The sequence below is a fragment of the Medicago truncatula genome, chromosome 4 (genome assembly GCF_003473485.1).
Source record: "Medicago truncatula cultivar Jemalong A17 chromosome 4, MtrunA17r5.0-ANR, whole genome shotgun sequence".
NCBI classification, from domain to species: domain Eukaryota; kingdom Viridiplantae; phylum Streptophyta; class Magnoliopsida; order Fabales; family Fabaceae; genus Medicago; species Medicago truncatula.
In genome coordinates this window covers 52,052,954-52,072,361 of record NC_053045.1, presented here as the reverse complement: position 1 = coordinate 52,072,361, position 19,408 = coordinate 52,052,954, and the positions used below count along the sequence as shown (strand labels likewise).

The 19,408-nt window shown below is 31.4% G+C and overlaps 3 protein-coding genes, 1 long non-coding RNA gene and 1 other non-coding gene across 6 annotated transcripts; 2 read left to right on the top strand and 3 right to left on the bottom strand.

Moving 5' to 3' along the window:
- Positions 1 to 3,978: 3,978 nt before the first annotated feature.
- LOC11443585 (calmodulin-binding protein 60 A) lies at positions 3,979 to 8,241 on the top strand. The gene is made up of 7 exons (XM_003608909.4): positions 3,979 to 4,487; positions 5,075 to 5,153; positions 5,517 to 5,569; positions 5,733 to 6,220; positions 6,656 to 6,816; positions 7,024 to 7,227; positions 7,320 to 8,241. The coding sequence occupies exons 1-7, from the start codon at positions 4,414 to 4,416 to the stop codon at positions 7,902 to 7,904; spliced, it is 1,644 nt and encodes a 547-aa protein (XP_003608957.2). The 5' UTR covers positions 3,979 to 4,413; the 3' UTR covers positions 7,905 to 8,241.
- A 659-nt stretch (positions 8,242 to 8,900) lies between these two features.
- On the bottom strand, positions 8,901 to 9,061 carry LOC112421424 (U1 spliceosomal RNA). The gene has a single exon (XR_003011757.1). It is a non-coding gene; the product is annotated as a U1 spliceosomal RNA (small nuclear RNA).
- Positions 9,062 to 11,249: 2,188 nt separating this feature from the next.
- On the bottom strand, positions 11,250 to 13,583 carry LOC112421133 (uncharacterized). 2 transcript variants are annotated; one of them, XR_003011170.2, is made up of 2 exons: positions 13,446 to 13,583; positions 11,250 to 11,545 (listed from the first exon to the last, which is right to left on the bottom strand). It is a non-coding gene; the product is annotated as an uncharacterized lncRNA (long non-coding RNA). The 2 variants fall into 2 exon arrangements; XR_005645687.1 differs by having other exon boundaries at positions 11,250 to 11,584; positions 13,446 to 13,577.
- LOC11439636 (LIM domain-containing protein WLIM1) lies at positions 11,442 to 13,809 on the top strand. The gene is made up of 5 exons (XM_003608908.4): positions 11,442 to 12,202; positions 12,418 to 12,514; positions 12,630 to 12,670; positions 12,745 to 12,834; positions 13,422 to 13,809. Exons 1-5 carry the CDS (start codon positions 12,065 to 12,067, stop codon positions 13,599 to 13,601), a joined length of 546 nt encoding a protein of 181 aa, XP_003608956.1. The 5' UTR covers positions 11,442 to 12,064; the 3' UTR covers positions 13,602 to 13,809.
- Positions 13,810 to 16,403: 2,594 nt separating this feature from the next.
- Positions 16,404 to 18,004, bottom strand: LOC11440186 (uncharacterized). Its single transcript, XM_003608907.4, has 3 exons — positions 17,633 to 18,004; positions 17,372 to 17,511; positions 16,404 to 16,795 (listed from the first exon to the last, which is right to left on the bottom strand). The coding sequence occupies exons 1-3, from the start codon at positions 17,934 to 17,936 to the stop codon at positions 16,676 to 16,678; spliced, it is 564 nt and encodes a 187-aa protein (XP_003608955.1). The 5' UTR covers positions 17,937 to 18,004; the 3' UTR covers positions 16,404 to 16,675.
- Positions 18,005 to 19,408: the final 1,404 nt, after the last annotated feature.

Genomic DNA, 19,408 nt, shown 5'->3' with positions numbered 1-19,408 from the left:
TTTTTAAACTTAAAAATATCATTAATCCGTGCACTTTCAATACTTTTTTATATTGACCCTGCACTTTGGTATTGGTCTTTGAATCCTTTATAAAAATAAAATAAAAACTTTCTATCATATTATTATGTTTTATTTTTATTTTGTTAATTATTTTTATTGAGAATAATTATAAAAATGTCCCCCAAACTTAAAAATTTATATATATTTTTTCTTATCCTTAACTCAAAAGATATTAAAGACACACAATTAACGGTTAACTTTAATATTTAAGGTTACAATAAATAATATATCCTCTAAAGAATTTGGATAATACATTCTGTCTCTAACACATACATTTCTTAGTAATTCCCATTGATGATGACTCGGCTAGCAGAGGTACCTTCTAGATCTAAGTTGGCTTTCTTCTTTGGTACCACATAATCCTTGAGATATTTGGATGATTTTACTATGTTCCTTTTGGCCCGTATTTGAGATAAGAGTTCATCATCTTAAGCTTGCAGTCCTTGGTCGTCTGTCTCAGGTCCTTGATCCATAAAAATAATGCAGAGTTAATAACTTCATATTACTTTAACAAAATGCATGTTTAGTTCAATTTTTAAGATAGAAGAATTTTATTCAAACTTATCTTAAGAAACTGCTAGAATTAATTATTCATAAGGAATGAGTGTCTCTAGCTTACTTTGTTGTGAATTGGCGTGTCTCTATTTAAATAAGTCATAAGTTATGGAGAATTGAACAACCAAATGGCATAACAGAAACAAAATAAAATAACAGATCCCTTTAAGAATGAAAGAGCCATGTAAATATTAAAGTTAACTGTAATTGTTTGTCTTTAATATCTTTTGAGTTAAGAATAAGAAGAAAAAAAAAATACAAATTTTCAAGTTCGGAAGCATTTTGCACATAAGTACAAAACTTCAGGGGGTATTTGTCAAACGTCATGTTGACTAACAGAAAAATTTCACGGAAGGGGTAAATTGATTAATGTTGTGCAATTTCGGGGGGTAATTGACGTTTTGTTAATTTTAAGGATGTAACTGATGAAACTTACAATTTTAAAGGGGTAATTGCCTATTTACTCATTTTTTAGGTGCTTTTTGTATGGTCCATAAATAAACTACTCATGAAAATGGTTTTTTTTTTTTGCTAAGAATCACATGAAAAACAATTAAAGAAATTCACATAAGTTTTGTCATGATTTCATACTATTTATTCCTTCCTCGGTTTTCTCATTCATTAAATTTCATTTTAAATTATATTTCATTTAGCATATATTTTGACAAATTCAATATATATATTTCATTTATTTTTTAAATATTAAATTGATAGAGAAAATTTTAGATGACAATTTGATTAAATTATTTATTGTAATCAATTTTATAGATTTATAACGAAATAATTTTGTTTGGGCTCATTATTTTTATTCTAAACATGCACTCTTGATAATTTTAAACTTAATAGAATAATTATTCAAAAAAAACTTAATAGAATAAGTGAAATGCTTATATTTTTTAAGCATTTTTGTTTATTATTTTAATTAATTATCTAATTATTGGGTGCCCCTAATTCTCACCCTTTAGAATAAGGTTCATGGTTGGACCTTTGAAAAACATATGCTTTGACCGGTTGGCACATTAAGGAAATTTTTCTTTTCTTATTTTTTAATTATAACTTTATACTGATCATGATTATATATTGAATCAACAGCCTGATAGAATATATTTTTTTAAAAATTAATGAAATTATCCAAAAAACTTTTACTTGTTATGACCCAGATTTTACTTGGTAACCAGTTAAGCTATCAATAAACGTATTTTATATTTATTCCTTCTTTAATAACAAATTCTTCATCCCAGTACCGCAAATATAATTAAAAACACACTCCTCAATTATAATCATATTATATAGAATTCTCACTTTCTTCAAATTTGTCAATCTTTGCTTCCGTTTCTAGTTTCCTCTGATTCATCTTCCTCTCCCCATCACCACCTATTTTTGTCGTCCAATGCCTGTAGACAGAACCCCATCATGGTCTCCAGCGTCGAGTAATCTTACCATTTGATGGTGAAGAACAACATTTCGTATGTCCTTCAAAAAAAAAAAATAAACATTTCGGTTATGTCAGCTATAGCATAACTGCGCACAAGTTCCTCTCAATGAAATTAAAAAGTTATAATCGGCTATAACAGGTTTGGTTCACACTCAACTTTTTAAACGGGACCATATCAGGGTACCCATATATATATATATATATATATATATATATATATATATATATATATATATATATGTGTGTGTGTGTGTGTGTGGTTTCTTTCACTTTGACGGTGAATTAGTAGAAAAGAAGTGAAGCATCTCGGAAAGTGCAACAACTGCAACAAATAAAATTTTGAGAAGGAAATTAATGGTTATAAATATTTTATCATTTTATTTTTTCCAATTAAGATAAGAAAAGTAGCCGTGAGACAAAAAAATGATAGAGTACAAACAACTTAAATTAACATATAAAAAACGTTACGAAGTCAAAACAAAATATAAGCTCGTGAGAAAATGAACATTATCAAACAGTTTTTTTAGTCATATAAATTCAGAAACAAGTAAGTTGTATTATTATTATTATTATTATTTAAGTTGTATTTTACAAATAGAATGACTCTGTGTGGCGGATCACTCTTTTTGAGTCCATCTTTACTCTATTTATGATTGTTCAATTTACTCTTTTTTAATTTACAGATGTGGTAAAAACAAATCTAAAAGCTGAGATTAAAAGACATCATCCCATGCTTTTTTCACTCTATGTCACTTGATCCCTTTCTCCTCCACCTCCTTCATTCCCCTTTCAATTTCCCAATTTCATTGCAAAATCTATAACCACATAAAATGATTTTGATGAGATTACTTAATTGAAACATGAAATCTTTCTAAAACTGAAGAAGAAATTAATTAATTAAAATTGAAATTGCAACAAAGGGATTGAATGAATTTTAAATTGACAATCCTGTTAATCTCCTTTATAATGTTTTGGAATCGCAACAAGATTTGGATTTTGATTCTTAAAACACCGTCTTTCAAAAATTCTTTACAGGTTTGTTTCTTTTTGATAGATTTATGAGACAACACAAAAAACATAAACAAAAAACGCCTAAGCTTGAATATGGATTCAATTTACTATCAATATTACTATCAATCATAAATTGAAAATTAAAAAGTTTATTGAATCGATTCTGCACACGGGAATTTGGAGGACGGTACTGTGAGGTTGTGGAGAAGAGGAAAGGAACAAGATGAAAGCTTCAACATACAAAAACCCATGTGGTGTCTTTTAATTTGATACTTAATATTAACCATAGGATTTATTTTTGACACATGTCACACATCTGCACATTGAAAAGGAGTAAATGGAGGAAATCAAAATGGAGCAAAGATGAACTCATCATGACCAACCGAATTCAAGGCAAGTTGAGCATTCAAGCTGTCAAGAATCTGTTGGAAAAAACCACAAATGCAACATAGATGCAACATAGAAACTTTGTCCTTGCCAAAACCGCATGGTTTTCTCTTCTTTGTGATGTTGATGTTTAGGAAGCAATTGGACTACACACGGCTCTGGGATGGGCAGCAAACGTTCAATTCGATAATGTCGATTTTGCTTTAAATTTTAAGAAGGTTGTGTTGTCTCTCTTAAATCAACTATAGATAATAATAGCGAAAAATAATTATCTATAAACAATACTTCTGTCAATAATTTTTAAAACTCTCATGTCGAATTTGATATAAGATAAAAAAAAATAAAAAAAAAACATTGAACTTAATTAATCAGACACTTCAGGAGTAAAACGGTGAAACCATGTGGCGAACACAATCAGCCACGAGAAGCGTGTTGAATTAAAACGGTGAAAAGTAGGACCCAGTTTTACCAAGTCAGACAGACACAATAACACAAACGCGCCTTATCATGGGTCCCACACCAACTTCCTCCCCTTCCTTCCTTTGTCTGAGGTTGTTCTCTTCTCTTCTCTTCTCGCTTTCATTTCACTCTCTTCTTCTTTCGCGTAAGAAGTAAGAAACACTCTTTCTCTTCATCCACCACAATTATGGTGGCTACTTTCACTACACAACGAGAATTCTTCATAGCCCAGAAACATCCTACACCAAACAAACTTCATAACACAACACACATGTACTTTTTCTTCTTATTCAAACGAGATACAAAGTAGTTTCGTTTTTATTTGATGGTCTTGTCGTTTATCAGTTACTTCCTCTTTTTGGCGTCACAATATACTTTTTATTATTATATATTGGTGTGTCATGTTTTGTTTCTTTCCTATCTTTTATTCTTGCTGTCTACACCCCCATGTTGTTTGCTTTCAATTTTGAATACCCTCTTTCTTCATTCTTACTGTTACTTCGACTATGTCGCTCAAGAGGGGTCCCGATGATAACAAGACTCCAGATGATAAACGTAGAAAGCCTCCTCCTTTTTCCAGGTCAGTGAGTGTGTATGATCTTTTTGTACTTCATTTATTTACTTTTGATCTTTCTGTTTGATTATGTTTTGAGGAAATGGGAATGGTGAAAAGGATGAATTTTGATCTGAAATCAAATGGGGTGTTTTTGGTTTTGCAAATGTGAAATTGTGAATTGCATTTTTATTAAATTGGGGCTCAAAATTTGGGTATGTATCTGTACTGTCGTTGTGGAATGTCCACCAGGGATGAAATGAAATGAGAAAATAAGTGTCAAATTGGTCCCTTTTTCAAATTTAAGTAGGTGTAATTTCATGTTCTATGGAAAAAGGGCAATGCCATTTGTGTATTATTCTGGGTACTAATCAACTGTTATAGTTCTAAATTGTGGTTTGCAACTGAAATTGTTGGCACAAAACAAATACTTTAGATGTCTCTGCAGTGACATCGTAACCACTAACCACAATTGTGCATGCATTTGTCTGCATTTTGCTGCAACATTAAGATTTGCAGCATGATCGCCACTAAAATTTAGAACCATTTTGTATTCACAGTTTATTTGATTATTAACAGGACTAATTTGTTATGTTTTTGACATTTTGTTTTAGTGTGGTGCGCGAAGTGATGAAGTTACAATCAGTTAGGAATTTGATGGAGCCAATTCTAGAGCCCTTGGTTCGCAGAGTGGTATGAACTCTCTTATATTATGGTTCATTGCATTTATATATATCATGTTCATTTCTATTTATTTGTGTATGACTTTATTCTGTTTTATAAGATGTAATATTATTTGCTTTTAGGATTTTTATAATGGTTAAGTGCATCTTAGAATAAGTGAGTTCATTTATTTAGAGTATTTAAGTGTTGTTTGTGAGTTGCAACCATGCTTTGTGGGCTGTAAATAACTTGTGTAGTTGTATTGTATCCACTTTATGGTGGCTTTTCTTTTGGCCTGATACCATATATTCATTATGTTTTTTAGAGGAGCTGGTTTGGATTTTGGTTCCACTTTTACTGGTATATAATTGATGCTATGTGACTTCTTTGCAGGTTAGAGAGGAAGTTGAATTGGCTCTAAAGAAGCATTTGAGCAGCATTAAACAGTAAGAAATAATCTTCTAATGATAATTTAAATTCACATGCCTCATTTGTCGAGTTGCATTTGAAGCAAAGGGAATGGATTAGGAAAAAAAGAAGCTTTAGCTTAATGGTTTGAAATTGTTTACTTGAACCGTTTCTCATGCATCTTTTTTGCTTTGTTTTCAGGACCTGTGGAAAGGAGATGAATACTTCAGAATCAAGAACTTTGCAGCTGCAGTTTGAAAACAGCATATCTCTCCCTGTCTTTACAGGAGCTCGAATTGAAGGAGAAGATGGCTCAAACTTAAGGATACGTTTAGTTGACGCCTTAACAGGGAAGGTTGTTTGTACAGGACCTGAATCTTCAGCTAAGGTGGAAATTGTAGTTCTTGAGGGTGATTTTGAAGAAGAAAGTGACATTTGGATGCCTGAAGATTTCAAGAACAATATTGTGAGAGAGAGGGATGGAAAAAAGCCCCTCCTTACAGGAGATGTGATTTTATATCTAAAAGACGGGCTTTGTATGGTGGGTGAAATTTCATATACCGATAATTCAAGTTGGACAAGGAGTCGTAGGTTCAGGCTTGGGGTAAGAGTTGTGGACAACTTTGACGGTATTAGAATAAGAGAAGCAAAGACAGATTCATTTATTGTTAGGGATCACAGAGGAGAATGTGAGTATTTGTGTAAAAGCATGTGCTAATATTTTTTCTGCTTAGATGCAATAAGATCTAATATTTCAGATGCTATCACAACTCACTTTTTAGACTAATTTTGACTGTAGATGTTAGACAATGATTTCACTTTAAGAGAGTAAGGCCCTGTTAGAATAGGTCAATCCACACAGACCCTAATAAACGAAGAACAGTAGAACACAAATGTGATTCACACGAAAACAGTAGAACACAAATATTGATTTTCTTCTTGGCGTAAATGAATTATTTATCTCATTTTGTATTTTCGTTCTTGTTATTGGTAAAAGTAGAAGCCTAAAAATCTGGTTTCCTTAGTTACAGCAAATATCTTACAACAGAACATATTTGAGCTTTTAAAGTCACTTGTCGAACAATAAAAGGAAACTCGGTTTAACATTTGATTTTTTGCTGCAGTGTACAAGAAACACCACCCTCCAAGTCTGTCGGATGAAGTTTGGAGACTGGAAAAGATAGGCAAAGATGGAGCTTTCCACAGGCGTTTGAGTCGTGAAAAGATACGTACTGTTAAAGATTTTCTCACACTACTAAATCTCGATCCAGCGAAGCTGCGAACAGTAAGAACTAATTCATTATTATTTAATTATTTGTTTAGGTACAAGTTGGTAAACATGTCAATTTCTTAGTGTCTTAACTTGTTTTTGATAGATTTTTGTCTTTTAAAAGTTTTTTTTTAAACACTTTCATGGTACAGTTTAGATAAGTACTACTAGTTTGTTTCTCTCTATGGTAAATGACAAAGTTCTTTGCTTGGGAATGTGTAGATACTGGGCACTGGGATGTCTGCAAAGATGTGGGAAGTAACCGTAGAGCATGCTCGGACTTGTGTTCTTGATACAACACGACACGTATCGTTCGCTTCTCATTCTCAACAACCTCACGTAGTCTTCAATGCCGTGGGAGAAGTGACAGGACTGCTCGCTGAAAGTGAGTATGTCGCTGTAGATAAGCTGTCCGAAACCGAAAAGGCATTTATCTCTGATCACCCGCTAGTTTCCTTACTTTTCTCATTTTCATTCACAGTTCCTAATACTTACAAAATTTGATTTTCCACGATCAGGCTGATGCTCAAATCTCGGTTATTTCTGCACTCAACCAATGCGATTTTGCCTCTTTTGAAGATGAGGTCTCCCTAATGGATGGTTATTCACATTTAACTAATGTTCATTACTCCCCAAGCTCTCCGAGAACCGAGGGATCGAGCGCCAACAAGCTTTTGGCTCTTCAAAAGACCGGAGGATTCAACTATACACAAGAAAGCGCGTCTTCTACCGATATCATGCCATCCATTTACTCAGTTGGTGGAACTAGTAGCTTGGACGACTATGGCTTGCCTAATTTCGAAAGCCTCGGCCTTAGATACGATCAACATCTTGGTTTTCCCGTCCAAGTCTCCAACTCTTTGATCTGTGACATGGATTCAATAGTCCATGCTTTTGGCGATGAAGATCATCTGCAATTTTTCGATGCGGATCTTCAATCTCAGTGCCATATTGAAGCAGATTTACATAGTGCTGTTGATAGCTTCATGCCGGTATCTTCTACATCTATGACTAAGGGAAAAGCTCAGAGGAGATGGAGAAAGGTAGTCAACGTTCTGAAATGGTTCATGGTGAAGAAACGAAGAAACCAATTATATAGGTAAGGTTTTGTACATTGCGTTTGTGAATGCAGCCGACAAAATAATAGTGTGCTGTTTGATAGAAGAAAAATTATGGTTTATCTTATATATGTAAATACACCCTCCATGCATTGGTTTTTGTAGCTTGCCAGAAGTTAAAGAGCTGTTTTGCTCTTCTCTTTTTATGTCTAAAATTGAGTTTGTAAATACTTAATTTTTACAGTCAGTAGAGGATTTTCTGATTGTTGGCAGATGCTTAGTGAGGTAGTATAGTAAGTAGTGAATAATTTCAAGATTCAGAGACTTTTATTCTGGGTCATATTTTTGTAACCATATCTTGTGAAATAAAATCAGTTTTCCATGTTGGTCTCGGTTAAAAGTTGATCAAACATCATCAATAAGCCTATTGAATACATCATAGTGGTTTTGCCAAGCTTTAGAGAGCGGTATCTATCATATGTACTGTTGGAATCACAAGAGGCCAAAGCCAGAGAACATAGTAATCTACGAGCCTATAATTTAATAATAACAATATTATTTTTTGCTGCTCTTATCTCAAGCAGAAATTTGCAACCGACTAAGTTGAATTTTCTTTGGTTTGTTTTAATTTTTTCCATGAGGTCACCTGTATTAATTTTTTATTTGCTAATTAATATTTTTAAATGGATCTTCTGATGGAGAAACATTCATTGAAAATTTGATTCATGAGCTTCGAAATTGTTTTTAACTGGCCACCATATGCCATTATTCATCCACCTGGTAATTTCCCCCATCATTAAATGTTTACATATATTATCTAAATCAAGAAAAGAGTGAGATCAAATAGATAAATATAAATGCTTTCTCATCAACGATGGATTTTTATTTGAAATACAATACACTCGTTTAGCCCACAGCCCATATGGAAAAAATAGCGTAAGATGTGAAATGGCGAATATCTGACAACAATTTTCTAGCCTCACCAAACAAATTTAATAAAAATACGAAAGTTTGAAAAGATAAATATTCAACTAAAATTGGGCAGGGGCCGCGCGAACGCAGGCCCCCTCAGCAACAAATTATGATGTAGACTGTTCTACTTGAGAACACCTTAGATAGGCACCCCTCCAAAGTGCAATGGAGGTCACCAACCTAGGCCATGAGCCTTCATGATCACTCATAGACCCCATCCAGGTAAGTATGTTTTAATGTTGCTAGTTCCTCTTTATTTATAACAACCTTAACACTCTCACATCTTCACTTTTAGCGATGTGGGACTCAACTTAGTCATATAACTAGTCATCTACTTTTCTGTGCATTCCCCTAACCTCTTTCTATAGGTATACATGGTACAAGTAACCCTTCCTAAACCATTTATTTCATCATCTAGTAAGGATACTGTGGTAAATAAGAATTCATCATAAGGTAGATATCAATAGATTTCTATCAATGTCAAACTATGTGAAGAGTCTAGGAAAGGGACAATATGTTAGACTACTTTTGTTGATTTAATCCAATTTTTCAACTCTCTTACACATTTTCACATGTGTGCTATTGATACATTTTATCATAACTGTTTGTTATCTCCATGTGCATAACATGTGATTATAGCTGGTGTTTGTTTGTTTTGGGATATTGAAAGGAATTTTTGGCCTCATATTGTTGAAAAAGTCCATCTACATGCATCTAAACTGTATGGTGAGGGGATGTGAATAGTACAAGTTTCTAATGTAGATGATAATTTGGTGATATATTTTGTTAACTTAAGAAAATGACAAGGGTATGCGGGTAGAAGGTTCTAATGTATATGATGATTTGGTTTGCAAGCTTAAGAAAATGATGACAGATTTTCCATGTATTTTGAAAATGTTGATGATTTTCCGAAAAGCATATTTATTTCTTTGCAATAGCCAGTTTGCTTTCTCATCTTTGGTCATAATTTTCTAATACTATCATTTTTATAAGCTAGATGAATTTAATATTACACTAAATAGAAGATTTCTAAAACTATCATTTGATACACATTTTCAGTTGCGCCATGACTGTATAGATTAGACACAAGTCCAAATTTGTCCTTATGACAACCCAACGACCACTTAATTATCTCTCTTATCAATCTCAAACAAGATGTACAACAAATTTGTCATGTCACAAATGTACTTATTAGAGACCTAGTTATTGATTATACGTAATTGGCTCATCAGAACACTTTTCACTGTAGTATCATTTTCTTGATCATTCATTTAACAAAATTTCTATATACTCTCTTTTGAACACAATATTAATTGTGAAACATTTTTACATGAAGATATTTGAAGATATTTCCATAAAAAGACTTTCTCAACAGAAAGTAAATAAGCAAAGAATTCTTACAAATCCAATCCAATCCAATCTATATTATAAATCAAAGAATCTATCTATAATATAAATAAAAAAATTATTAGAATTGTACAACCATTTTTTGTATAAATAAAAATTTATTAAAAGGGAAATGTTAACCAGTTAAGGACTTTAAATAGTAACTTATCATGAAGATATGTGTAATCAATGCACCAAAAATCAAAATATTTGATTTTTTAATAAAATAATTTTCTTTCTTCAAAAATAAAATAATTTCTTCTTTTAGAATTTTTAAAAATTGCTCCGGAGGCACTCGTTAACAAGACCTTATTAAAATTATACAACTATTTCTTAACAACTTTTGAACAACTCACTCTCATTCTTCTCTCCCTAAAAAGGGAAAAAGAGAAAAAGTTGGACGAGTTTTAACATGGGGCAATTGTCAAATTGCTTCATCTTAGAACAATTTTGTTTTATTTGTTACTACATGTACACCCTGCATTTTATATTCTAATTTATAGCCCTACTCAATTATAATTTGACTCAAATTAATTTACTTGTGAATACGTTATTTTTTAATCCCCCGTTTAAAAATCTAATTGGTTCAGCTCATTCTCAATAAATTTTTAAATTTGACAACATAGACATGTTGAAATTTGGACGAAAAAAGATATGACGTAAATATATATATTTACTACATTATTTATAAAGAAATAAATTTAGTTTGTGTCTAACTTTATTAATCCCTTCCTCAAAACTTTGTAATATTAATTAGGGCTAAATAAATTTTTTGTCCTTATAAATATAGCGAATTTTATTTTTAGTTCTTATAAAAAAGTGACATGTTTTTGTCCCTCTAAAAAATAGAGTTTTGATTTTAATTTAATGGGGACTGAATTTTTTTGTCCCCGTAAATATAGGAAATTTTGTTTTTAGTTCTTCTAAAAAAATGACATGTTTTTGTCCCTCCAAAATATTTTAGTCCCCATTAAATTAAAATTAAAACTAATATATTATAAATAAATATGACTATAATTTGAAATATAAAAATGCAAGGTGTACAACTAATATCAAATAAAACAAAAGGGGCAATCATACTAAAACTCGCCAAAAAGTTGTCCAAACTATTGCTATAAAATAATGCTATAAATATCATTCATTTTTTTTGAAATTAGTGAATATAAGCTTCACTCGGTAATTCCTCTTTATTTATAACATCGTCAACACACCCACATCTATACTTTAACCGACGTGGGACTCAACTTAGATCAACAAATAAGATGTCACTTATTTTTGTCCCTTCCTCCTTGTATTCCTCGAACTTCTTTCTGTAGCCATTTCATCTTCTACCAAGGATCATGTGGTGGATTAGAATTCATCATAAACTGAAATTATAATAGTTATTGTATTGAAATAAATTAGTACTAATTTTCTAATGTAAATGATGGTTTTTGGATGATGTATTTTGCAAACTTAAGAAAATGATGATATACTTTCTATCTATTTGTTGGAGTTGAAAGGAAGAAAAGAAAGCTAAGGACACGGTTTAGAGAGATGAAAATAGAAGACTACAGTAAATGCTGAATGTTTTCTGCTTTTCACAACCCAACTAGAATTCGAGTTATCCTGGGATTTCTTATCTCACCATTGAAAAGCTGAAATAGAAAATGCTTAAAGGTGTTTGAGAAAGAGAAGGGCAAGGTAAGAAACTCACTAAGCTGAACACAAGATTGCCAATTTAACCATCGTATAAAATATAGCTCTCACCCCCCCCAACCCGAGATGGCCCAAAGCAACCATGTGCCATCATGCAAAGCAAGCAAGAGACTCATTGGTTTATTCAAACCTCCAAGTGAGAATTTGAGATGGCATCATTTGCAGGCACTGCACAGAAATGTAATACATGTGAAAAGAAAGTCTACTGGGTGGAACAGCTCACTGCTGATAACAAAGTGTTCCACAAGTCTTGCTTCAGATGCCACCATTGCAAGGGCACACTCAAGGTATATGCCATCATGCAAAGAATGCTTAACAACACACCTCTAGATGTCGTTTTCAACAATGTGTTTAACAACTTTTTTGAACATGCATTTTCTTGTTCTCTACAACCTTTGCACATCTTTACTCTTTATGCATGCATGGCTATGATGAAATCTTCTAAAATTTTGAAATTTAGTCAAACAATATCCTGAAAGCTAATTCCTTATGGTTGGTGCAGCTGAGTAACTATTGTTCTTTTGAGAGTGTTCTATACTGTAAGCCTCATTTTGATCAACTCTTTAAGATGACTGGCAGTTTGTACAAAAGTTTTGAAGGTGAATAGCTCCTACTACATAGTTATTTCTTAAGCATAAGCACTTTTTTTTTTAAGTTGTAATAAATATTTCTTTTGTTTTCTCCTTTCATCTGTTTTATATCTATTGCTTGTAGGTATAACAAGAATTTATAGAGTTGAAAGATCAACTGATCAGGTTTTTTCTCATTCTTAATACACATGATATGTTTTTAATTTCTAAATTACCTCTAGTAACTAATAATGTAACAGGTCCAAGCATATAACAAGGTTTCAAGATTTTTTGCTGGAACTCAAGAAAAATGTGTTGGTTGCAAGAAAACAGTGTACCCAATTGAAAAGGTATATTATATAACTTAACTATATTCTTTAGTAAACTTTACTGATTGGGAAATGTCCCTTTAAAAGTAATTTTGCCTCTAAAATGAGTAAGGTTGAATCTATCCTTAAATGTTAACATCATGGTACACTTTAAATGATATTAATGGTGAATATATTCTTATTTCTCACTTTAAAGAACCTCTTATCCTTGACATCTTTATTGTTAAATTAAATCCATCTTTTTTGTTTCTGACATACTATTTAGATTAAGATTAAACCACAACTGAGAGAATCTCTCTTATCCATGTATTCTTTACTTAATATTTTAGACCTTTATACATGTGAAGATAAACTATGATTCATTTATTACATTAATGTTACTAAACATAGAAACAGAACTATAAATTGAAATATACATAAAATGAGCTGGAAACAGTGATTAAGCTAGATTTGCCATTAGGCACCAGCAAATTTTTGAAGTTAGTATTTAATTAACCAAGGGAGTAAATAAAAAAATTGAAATCCTTCTGAGATATGATAGGAACATAACAATTAAATATATATCCAAGATCTAACCATATATTCATTGGGGTTGTTCTTTTTTTCAGGTAGCTGTTGATGGAGAATCTTACCATAAGAATTGCTTCAGGTGCACACATGGAGGTTGTATAATCAGTCCATCAAACTATGTGGCACATGAACATCGCCTTTATTGTAGACATCACCATACTCAGATCTTCAAACAGAAGGGTAATTTCAGCCAATTTGATAAGATTGAACAAGTCTAAGGGATGACTGAGAACACAACATCTCAGTTATTATAATACTATAATGCAGTGGCAATAATTAATATACAAGTTTAGAAGATCATGTCTGTTTTTTGTTATCAAATGACACTGTTACAATACTTAATTGGTTCTTCTATTTGTTTGATTATGCAAGTTATATAATATTTGTTTGGAAAGTTTATAAAAGAATTTTAACATTTTGTTGAAATTTTTAAGGCTGAGAATTGAGTGGTAATTATTATAACTTTGGTTTATTATTCCCTACTCATTTCTGTTTCTTTTTCCCTCCACCGGATATAATCTAGTCGAGACAATGTCATATTGGAAATGTGGACACTTCTTCCGATTAAAATTTTAATTTTAATTGTCGTATTGTCATAATCTAATTCTTTGGCACCTCTTTCATCTTATTATTCTTCTTCACACTTACAAACTTCGTCTTCTTCATGAACGAAACGAAATTTCAACTGCCCTCCTCGTGGACTGCATTCCAAATTTTGTGTGGTTGGACTTTTTATTAAGTTCTAAACATGCAAAAATTTCATTCAAAAAACTAAAAGTTTAAGGAAAAGTAAACAAATTTAAATTTAATAGAACTAAAACAATGTTCTAGATAATTTTATATTGACGCAAACATGCTACTCATTCTTTTTATGAGAACGACAAATGAAAATCAATGATTTTGCAATTGCAAAGACAATAACTTATTTAACCTTAATGTTTAAGGTGGCACATCAAATCCATACATGTATCTATAATGAAGTTTTACTTGACTAACAATTTGGACAGAAAGACCTACTTATGCTAATAGAGATAAGTTAGGGGTTAAAATGACCTGTTTTAGAATTAAGGGGTAAAATGAACCTAAAAATTAAATTAAGGAGCCAAAAATGTCTTTAAGCTTAAATTGAAAAAGATGTGGGGTAGAAGAAAAAAAAAAAAAGGTATTCATTGATTAATCATGATCAGGCCGGTTCCTTTGGGATTTTTCAAAACAAAAATAAAATTAGATAGTGGATACATTATTATATGAGTGTGATGTATATATTATCAATCAATTTGAAGTCGGTTTATTTGTTTACTATCTGTTGATTCCTGCCGTACCATATAATGATTGTTCCCTGTACAATACACATACACTTTAACCCTAAGCAATACTTAGCTGAATTTGCTTGCAAAAAATATTATCATCTTTATACATAACTTTATTTATGTGCATCTCTAGTAGTATTCTTCTAAGACATGTGAAAGAGATAATATAAACTCGTGACCAACAGAACTGCAATCTGGAAAGGAAAATAAAAAAGGCATGCTTTGCTCGAATATCTATGTCTATTTTCCATGATTGTTCATCATACATAATGCAAAGAAATAAAATAAAAGGTACTAAACATTATCAAACATAAAAGAAAGAAAGTAAAGAAGGTAGTGACTAATGTTATGAATTTTTCAAACAATGAAAAAGCACTTGAAAAAGAAAAGTTAAAGAAGCCAAATATTGGTGGGCCGTGTGGAAGGAATTCTATGTATTGTATGATGGAATCTTAAGACCCCCTCGTGCAGTGCAAACTAACTTTCATGCGTAGGAAGTGCACGAGTGGTGAGCTGGTTGCAATTGTCCTATTCTATAGTTTTTATTCATTCCTATGACTTGATGCAACATCTTTATTATAAATAAATATAAATATAAATATAAATATAACGAGGAATGACTTAGAAAATACAAGTTCGAATTCTTGTGAAATGATCTACATCAAAAGATTTAGAATCAAACGAAAATCACGTTCAATCGGGTGAATCAGAGATCAGTCTTATAATTGATTTAAAGGATCGAAGTTGTGGAGATATTAAAGCGAACTTCTATGGTGCCAAATGTCCTAATTACCAATGAGTTCAAAAAAAAGTGAGGAAAAGAGAGAGAGAAAAATTAAAAAGGGTTTTTCGCTAGAGTGGCAATTTTTTTTGGTGAATTGCTTTAGTGGCAAGTAGACAGAAAGAAAGTTGAGGCACAAATAATGCAATGGGCCATGAGAAAAATTCTTCTGCTTCTAATGCAACAAAAAATATCCCTAAGGTGTCATTTATGTCTAAAGTGATATAAAAATGCACAGGCACATTGATTGCAAGTGTTTTTTTAAAGTAAACCTTGTGTTGTGTTATGTCACATCTTCCTTCTTATTCATACTTTTTTTTTTTACTTTTCATTTGAACAATATTCCTTAGTTGTTATTATCTTATTAATTACTTTGCTTCTTCAAGTTGATCTAAGGGTTATTCTTTTAATTTTAAAAATTACACAGATATAGTTGAAGACAACCAAGCCCAATTTCCCCATTTGAACTATTTATTTTGTACATCAAATAATGCACTTTTCTTTTCTATCACCAACTAATGCTGTTCAAATAATGCATTTTTTATTTATAATTGAATAGAAGAGATATCAAGAGTTTTACATTTTATGAGATATGGTCTGAAAATTGATCTCATAAGAGACACACTTAACCCTAAAAAGTTGATTATATAGAAATTGAATTAGGTGATTGTCCAAACCAAATTTTAATATGGTATCAAAACATATATATATATATATATATATATATATATAAACCTACCTACAAAAATCTTATGGATGTTGATTTGCATAAGCTTATGAAACAATTCTCATGAAAAATATTTCTTCTATTTAATCAATTTTGAGGACATATTTTTCAATTTATTGTAATTATCTATGAGATGTCGACATGTTATTCGTTTGAAGCCACATATTAAAAAAAAAAAAAAACATCACAATAAGAATAATGCTGATTGCTGAACTGGTAATGACAAGTCTGATTTCACTGAAGAGTAATATCTGAATACATTAAATGATGTTCAATATTATATGTCAACTTTTACTTATACTATACACAATTATTATGCATGAGGCCACAAGTTGCTGAAAGGGAATTTTATCATCTCTTATATTTCTAGGCTCTAGCTTCCCTAAAATGTGTTATATTTAATTTAATTTCCCACAGATCTAAGCAATCATGTCCCTTTGAGTCATCACATGTGAGTAAGATTCAAAACTCATATCAGCTGGCAGATTCAGTGATGCTTTGTAAAGAGGGTTGCCATGTTCTTGACTTATTGTTATGATTGCCACCATTTGTTGTTGCTTTTGTCCTTGACTCATGTCTTTCAGATTTTGTTTCCTGAAAATAATGAACCAATCATAAATTATTATTAATTACCATTCAACAAATCTCTCTCTTATTTTCTTGAAAATAATTCTCTTGTCTATTTCCTTGCTACTAGAAAGTCAATGGGTCAAGAAAATGAAAATTATGAACTGCCAATAAAATTTATAACCAAGCCTTGATTTGATTAATTAATGTAAATGAACTTGAATCAATGTGTAAAACTAAAATTAATCCTTTTGCAAAATATGCTTATTGACTCTATGAAGCACCGATACGGACACGAACATCGGACACGACAAGGACACTGACACACCGATATCGTTAATAATTTGAAAAAATCATATAATTTAATGTAATTATATGTGTCAGTGCCGTGTCATATCAAACACGACACGTGTTCGACACTGAGACATGTCTAATCTGAAGAGTGTTCGTGCTTCATACCACTCATAAGAAGGAGTTGTTTGACAATAAGCAAATTAAACTATTACATCAAGCACTACTCAAGATATTAATGTTCTTGCAGATTCAATCAACTTGTATTTGGAAGTAGAAACAGTAAAAATCATAATTTAAGTTGAGATTTACCTTGTTATCTTTAGGTTCAGACCTATTAGCTGTTTTATCATTAATCCTTTCCTTAATCTGATTTGACTTTTGTGCTGATTCTGGCAAAGAGTTTCTCTTCATCTTTGCTTGTTTCTTTGCCCACATACCCTTTGTAACCTCTGAAACCAAAAACAACATAAAGACACAAATTAGAAAGAACAAAATAATCTCTTTAAGGGTGAAAAACAATATAAAGAATCAGAAGAAAAAGGTCAAAGCTCAAATGAAGTTGTAACTAACCTTGAGCTGAGATGAGTCTATAAACTTGACCAAGCAAAAGTGTATCTGTTGGCTTAAGAAGTTTTATACGTGTAATACGAACTTTGTTATTGTTGTTGTCGTCGTCGTCGTCGCTACGCTTATTTGAACAATTTTCTTTGTCTTTTGAAGTGCATAATGTTGTGGAGATAAGAAGAGCAACATAGTGATCAGGGTGTGTCTTCATCACTTCACTAGCAGTGACTGGCCAATACAACCTTTCTTCTTTACCATTTGGTTGTTGTATTACAAGAGTTGCTGTATCAATAGCTTGACAATTTCCCATTATCTCTCACTTCTTCTTTTTCTTCTCCAAGAAGAGGAAGGATATATAAATAATAAGTAAGATGCAACGGAATGTTAAAGTACTTCCTACTAGAATATTTATAGCAACCACTCACTCTTTTACCACTAGTTTTCAAAGAGTCAAACAAAGTTATATACATATATATAATACTATCCTATATGCTATGCTATGTAGATTATATGATATAATTGTACACATGCTGAGTTGGAGGTCTATAAAAATACATTAACGAATACACTTGATTAATCGATTTTAAAATGTGGTTAATTCGATTGAATAGATGGTTAATTTAAATTAATAATTGAACTAACCATATTATTTACACGTGATTAATTAGATATTGCAGGTATATGAAAAAGTAGGTGTACATAAAACATTTTTATCAAAAAAATTGTGAATAAGTTTTTTAAGTTAATGGGCTGAAAATATTATATTCAGATTAAGAAAAGCAATTATATTCAATAACTTTTGAATGAGGTGATTCAAGACTTTTAATTAAAGGTTTTAGGTTTAAATCTTACCTATACGTTATTATTAAATTATTGAGGATGGCTTTGTAATTGTAATTTTTTGTGAACTTATCCGAGTTGATAGATTAATCTATTGTGAATGATAAACTTAAAAATGACGGTGATAGAAAGTAGCAATTTGGGGAAAAAAGATGGCATGGCAATGGCACCCAAAATGGGGTGCGCCAATTGAGACCAAGACAGGGGAAAAGGATCAATAAAAAAAAAAGTGAAACTGTTATCCAACAAGGATGAACGTGGGTAACAGTGATTGGAAGGATGGAGAAACTGAGGAATGGAGATAGGGGACCTTGGCAGCTGAGTTGATGTGATGTGCATCTATAAGGTGTAACATTCTGTGGTGGTGTATAGTCTTTGGTTAAATTAAGTGAAAAATGTCATTGTTCATAAGGTAAAGGTAATTCTTCTTCTAGTTACCAAGACTTGTCTATGGTTTACACCTTTTCAATGGTCGAGTTTATAGAACTTGGACATTGAGGTTTTAGAAATTGTTTATGTCATTAACAAAAAAGATGGTTGAAAAATAAAAATGTATCATAAACTGCATGAAAAAATTACCAGATTTAGATGTAACATTGAGTTAGAATTCTAAATTCTACGTTCAATACATAAAGAATCGTTGGATTAAGATTAAACATTCTAATTTCAAATTCGATGCAGTTCATTATAGATAATTGTTTTATGGCATGAATAATATTTAGCATAAAACATACAATGTAGTATGTCTTGGTTTTCTAAAGAGTGAAAGAACCTTCAAGTTTTTGCTTGATTCAAATATTGATATTAGCACGAAACATCCAATGCTTGATTCACATTTGACAAAACACGCGAATATATCCATTTATTTCCGTTTGTTTGATGTTGGAGCAAAACAACATTTACCTTAATATTAAAAAGAAAATATGAATATGCACATTTTGT

Coding starts and splice junctions, on each gene's coding strand:
- LOC11443585 (XM_003608909.4), top strand. CDS start 4,414: ATGTCGCTCAAGAGGGGTCCCGATGATAACAAGACTCCAGATGATAAA. Junction 5,570..5,732: donor CATTTGAGCAGCATTAAACA/GTAAGAAATAAT, acceptor CTTTGTTTTCAG/GACCTGTGGAAAGGAGATGA. Junction 7,228..7,319: donor AGCTGTCCGAAACCGAAAAG/GCATTTATCTCT, acceptor TTCCACGATCAG/GCTGATGCTCAAATCTCGGT.
- LOC11440186 (XM_003608907.4), bottom strand. CDS start 17,936: ATGGGAAATTGTCAAGCTATTGATACAGCAACTCTTGTAATACAACAA. Junction 17,512..17,632: donor TAGACTCATCTCAGCTCAAG/GTTAGTTACAAC, acceptor TTTTGGTTTCAG/AGGTTACAAAGGGTATGTGG. Junction 16,796..17,371: donor CTGAACCTAAAGATAACAAG/GTAAATCTCAAC, acceptor CATTATTTTCAG/GAAACAAAATCTGAAAGACA.
- LOC11439636 (XM_003608908.4), top strand. CDS start 12,065: ATGGCATCATTTGCAGGCACTGCACAGAAATGTAATACATGTGAAAAG. Junction 12,671..12,744: donor TTGAAAGATCAACTGATCAG/GTTTTTTCTCAT, acceptor ATAATGTAACAG/GTCCAAGCATATAACAAGGT. Junction 12,835..13,421: donor CAGTGTACCCAATTGAAAAG/GTATATTATATA, acceptor TCTTTTTTTCAG/GTAGCTGTTGATGGAGAATC.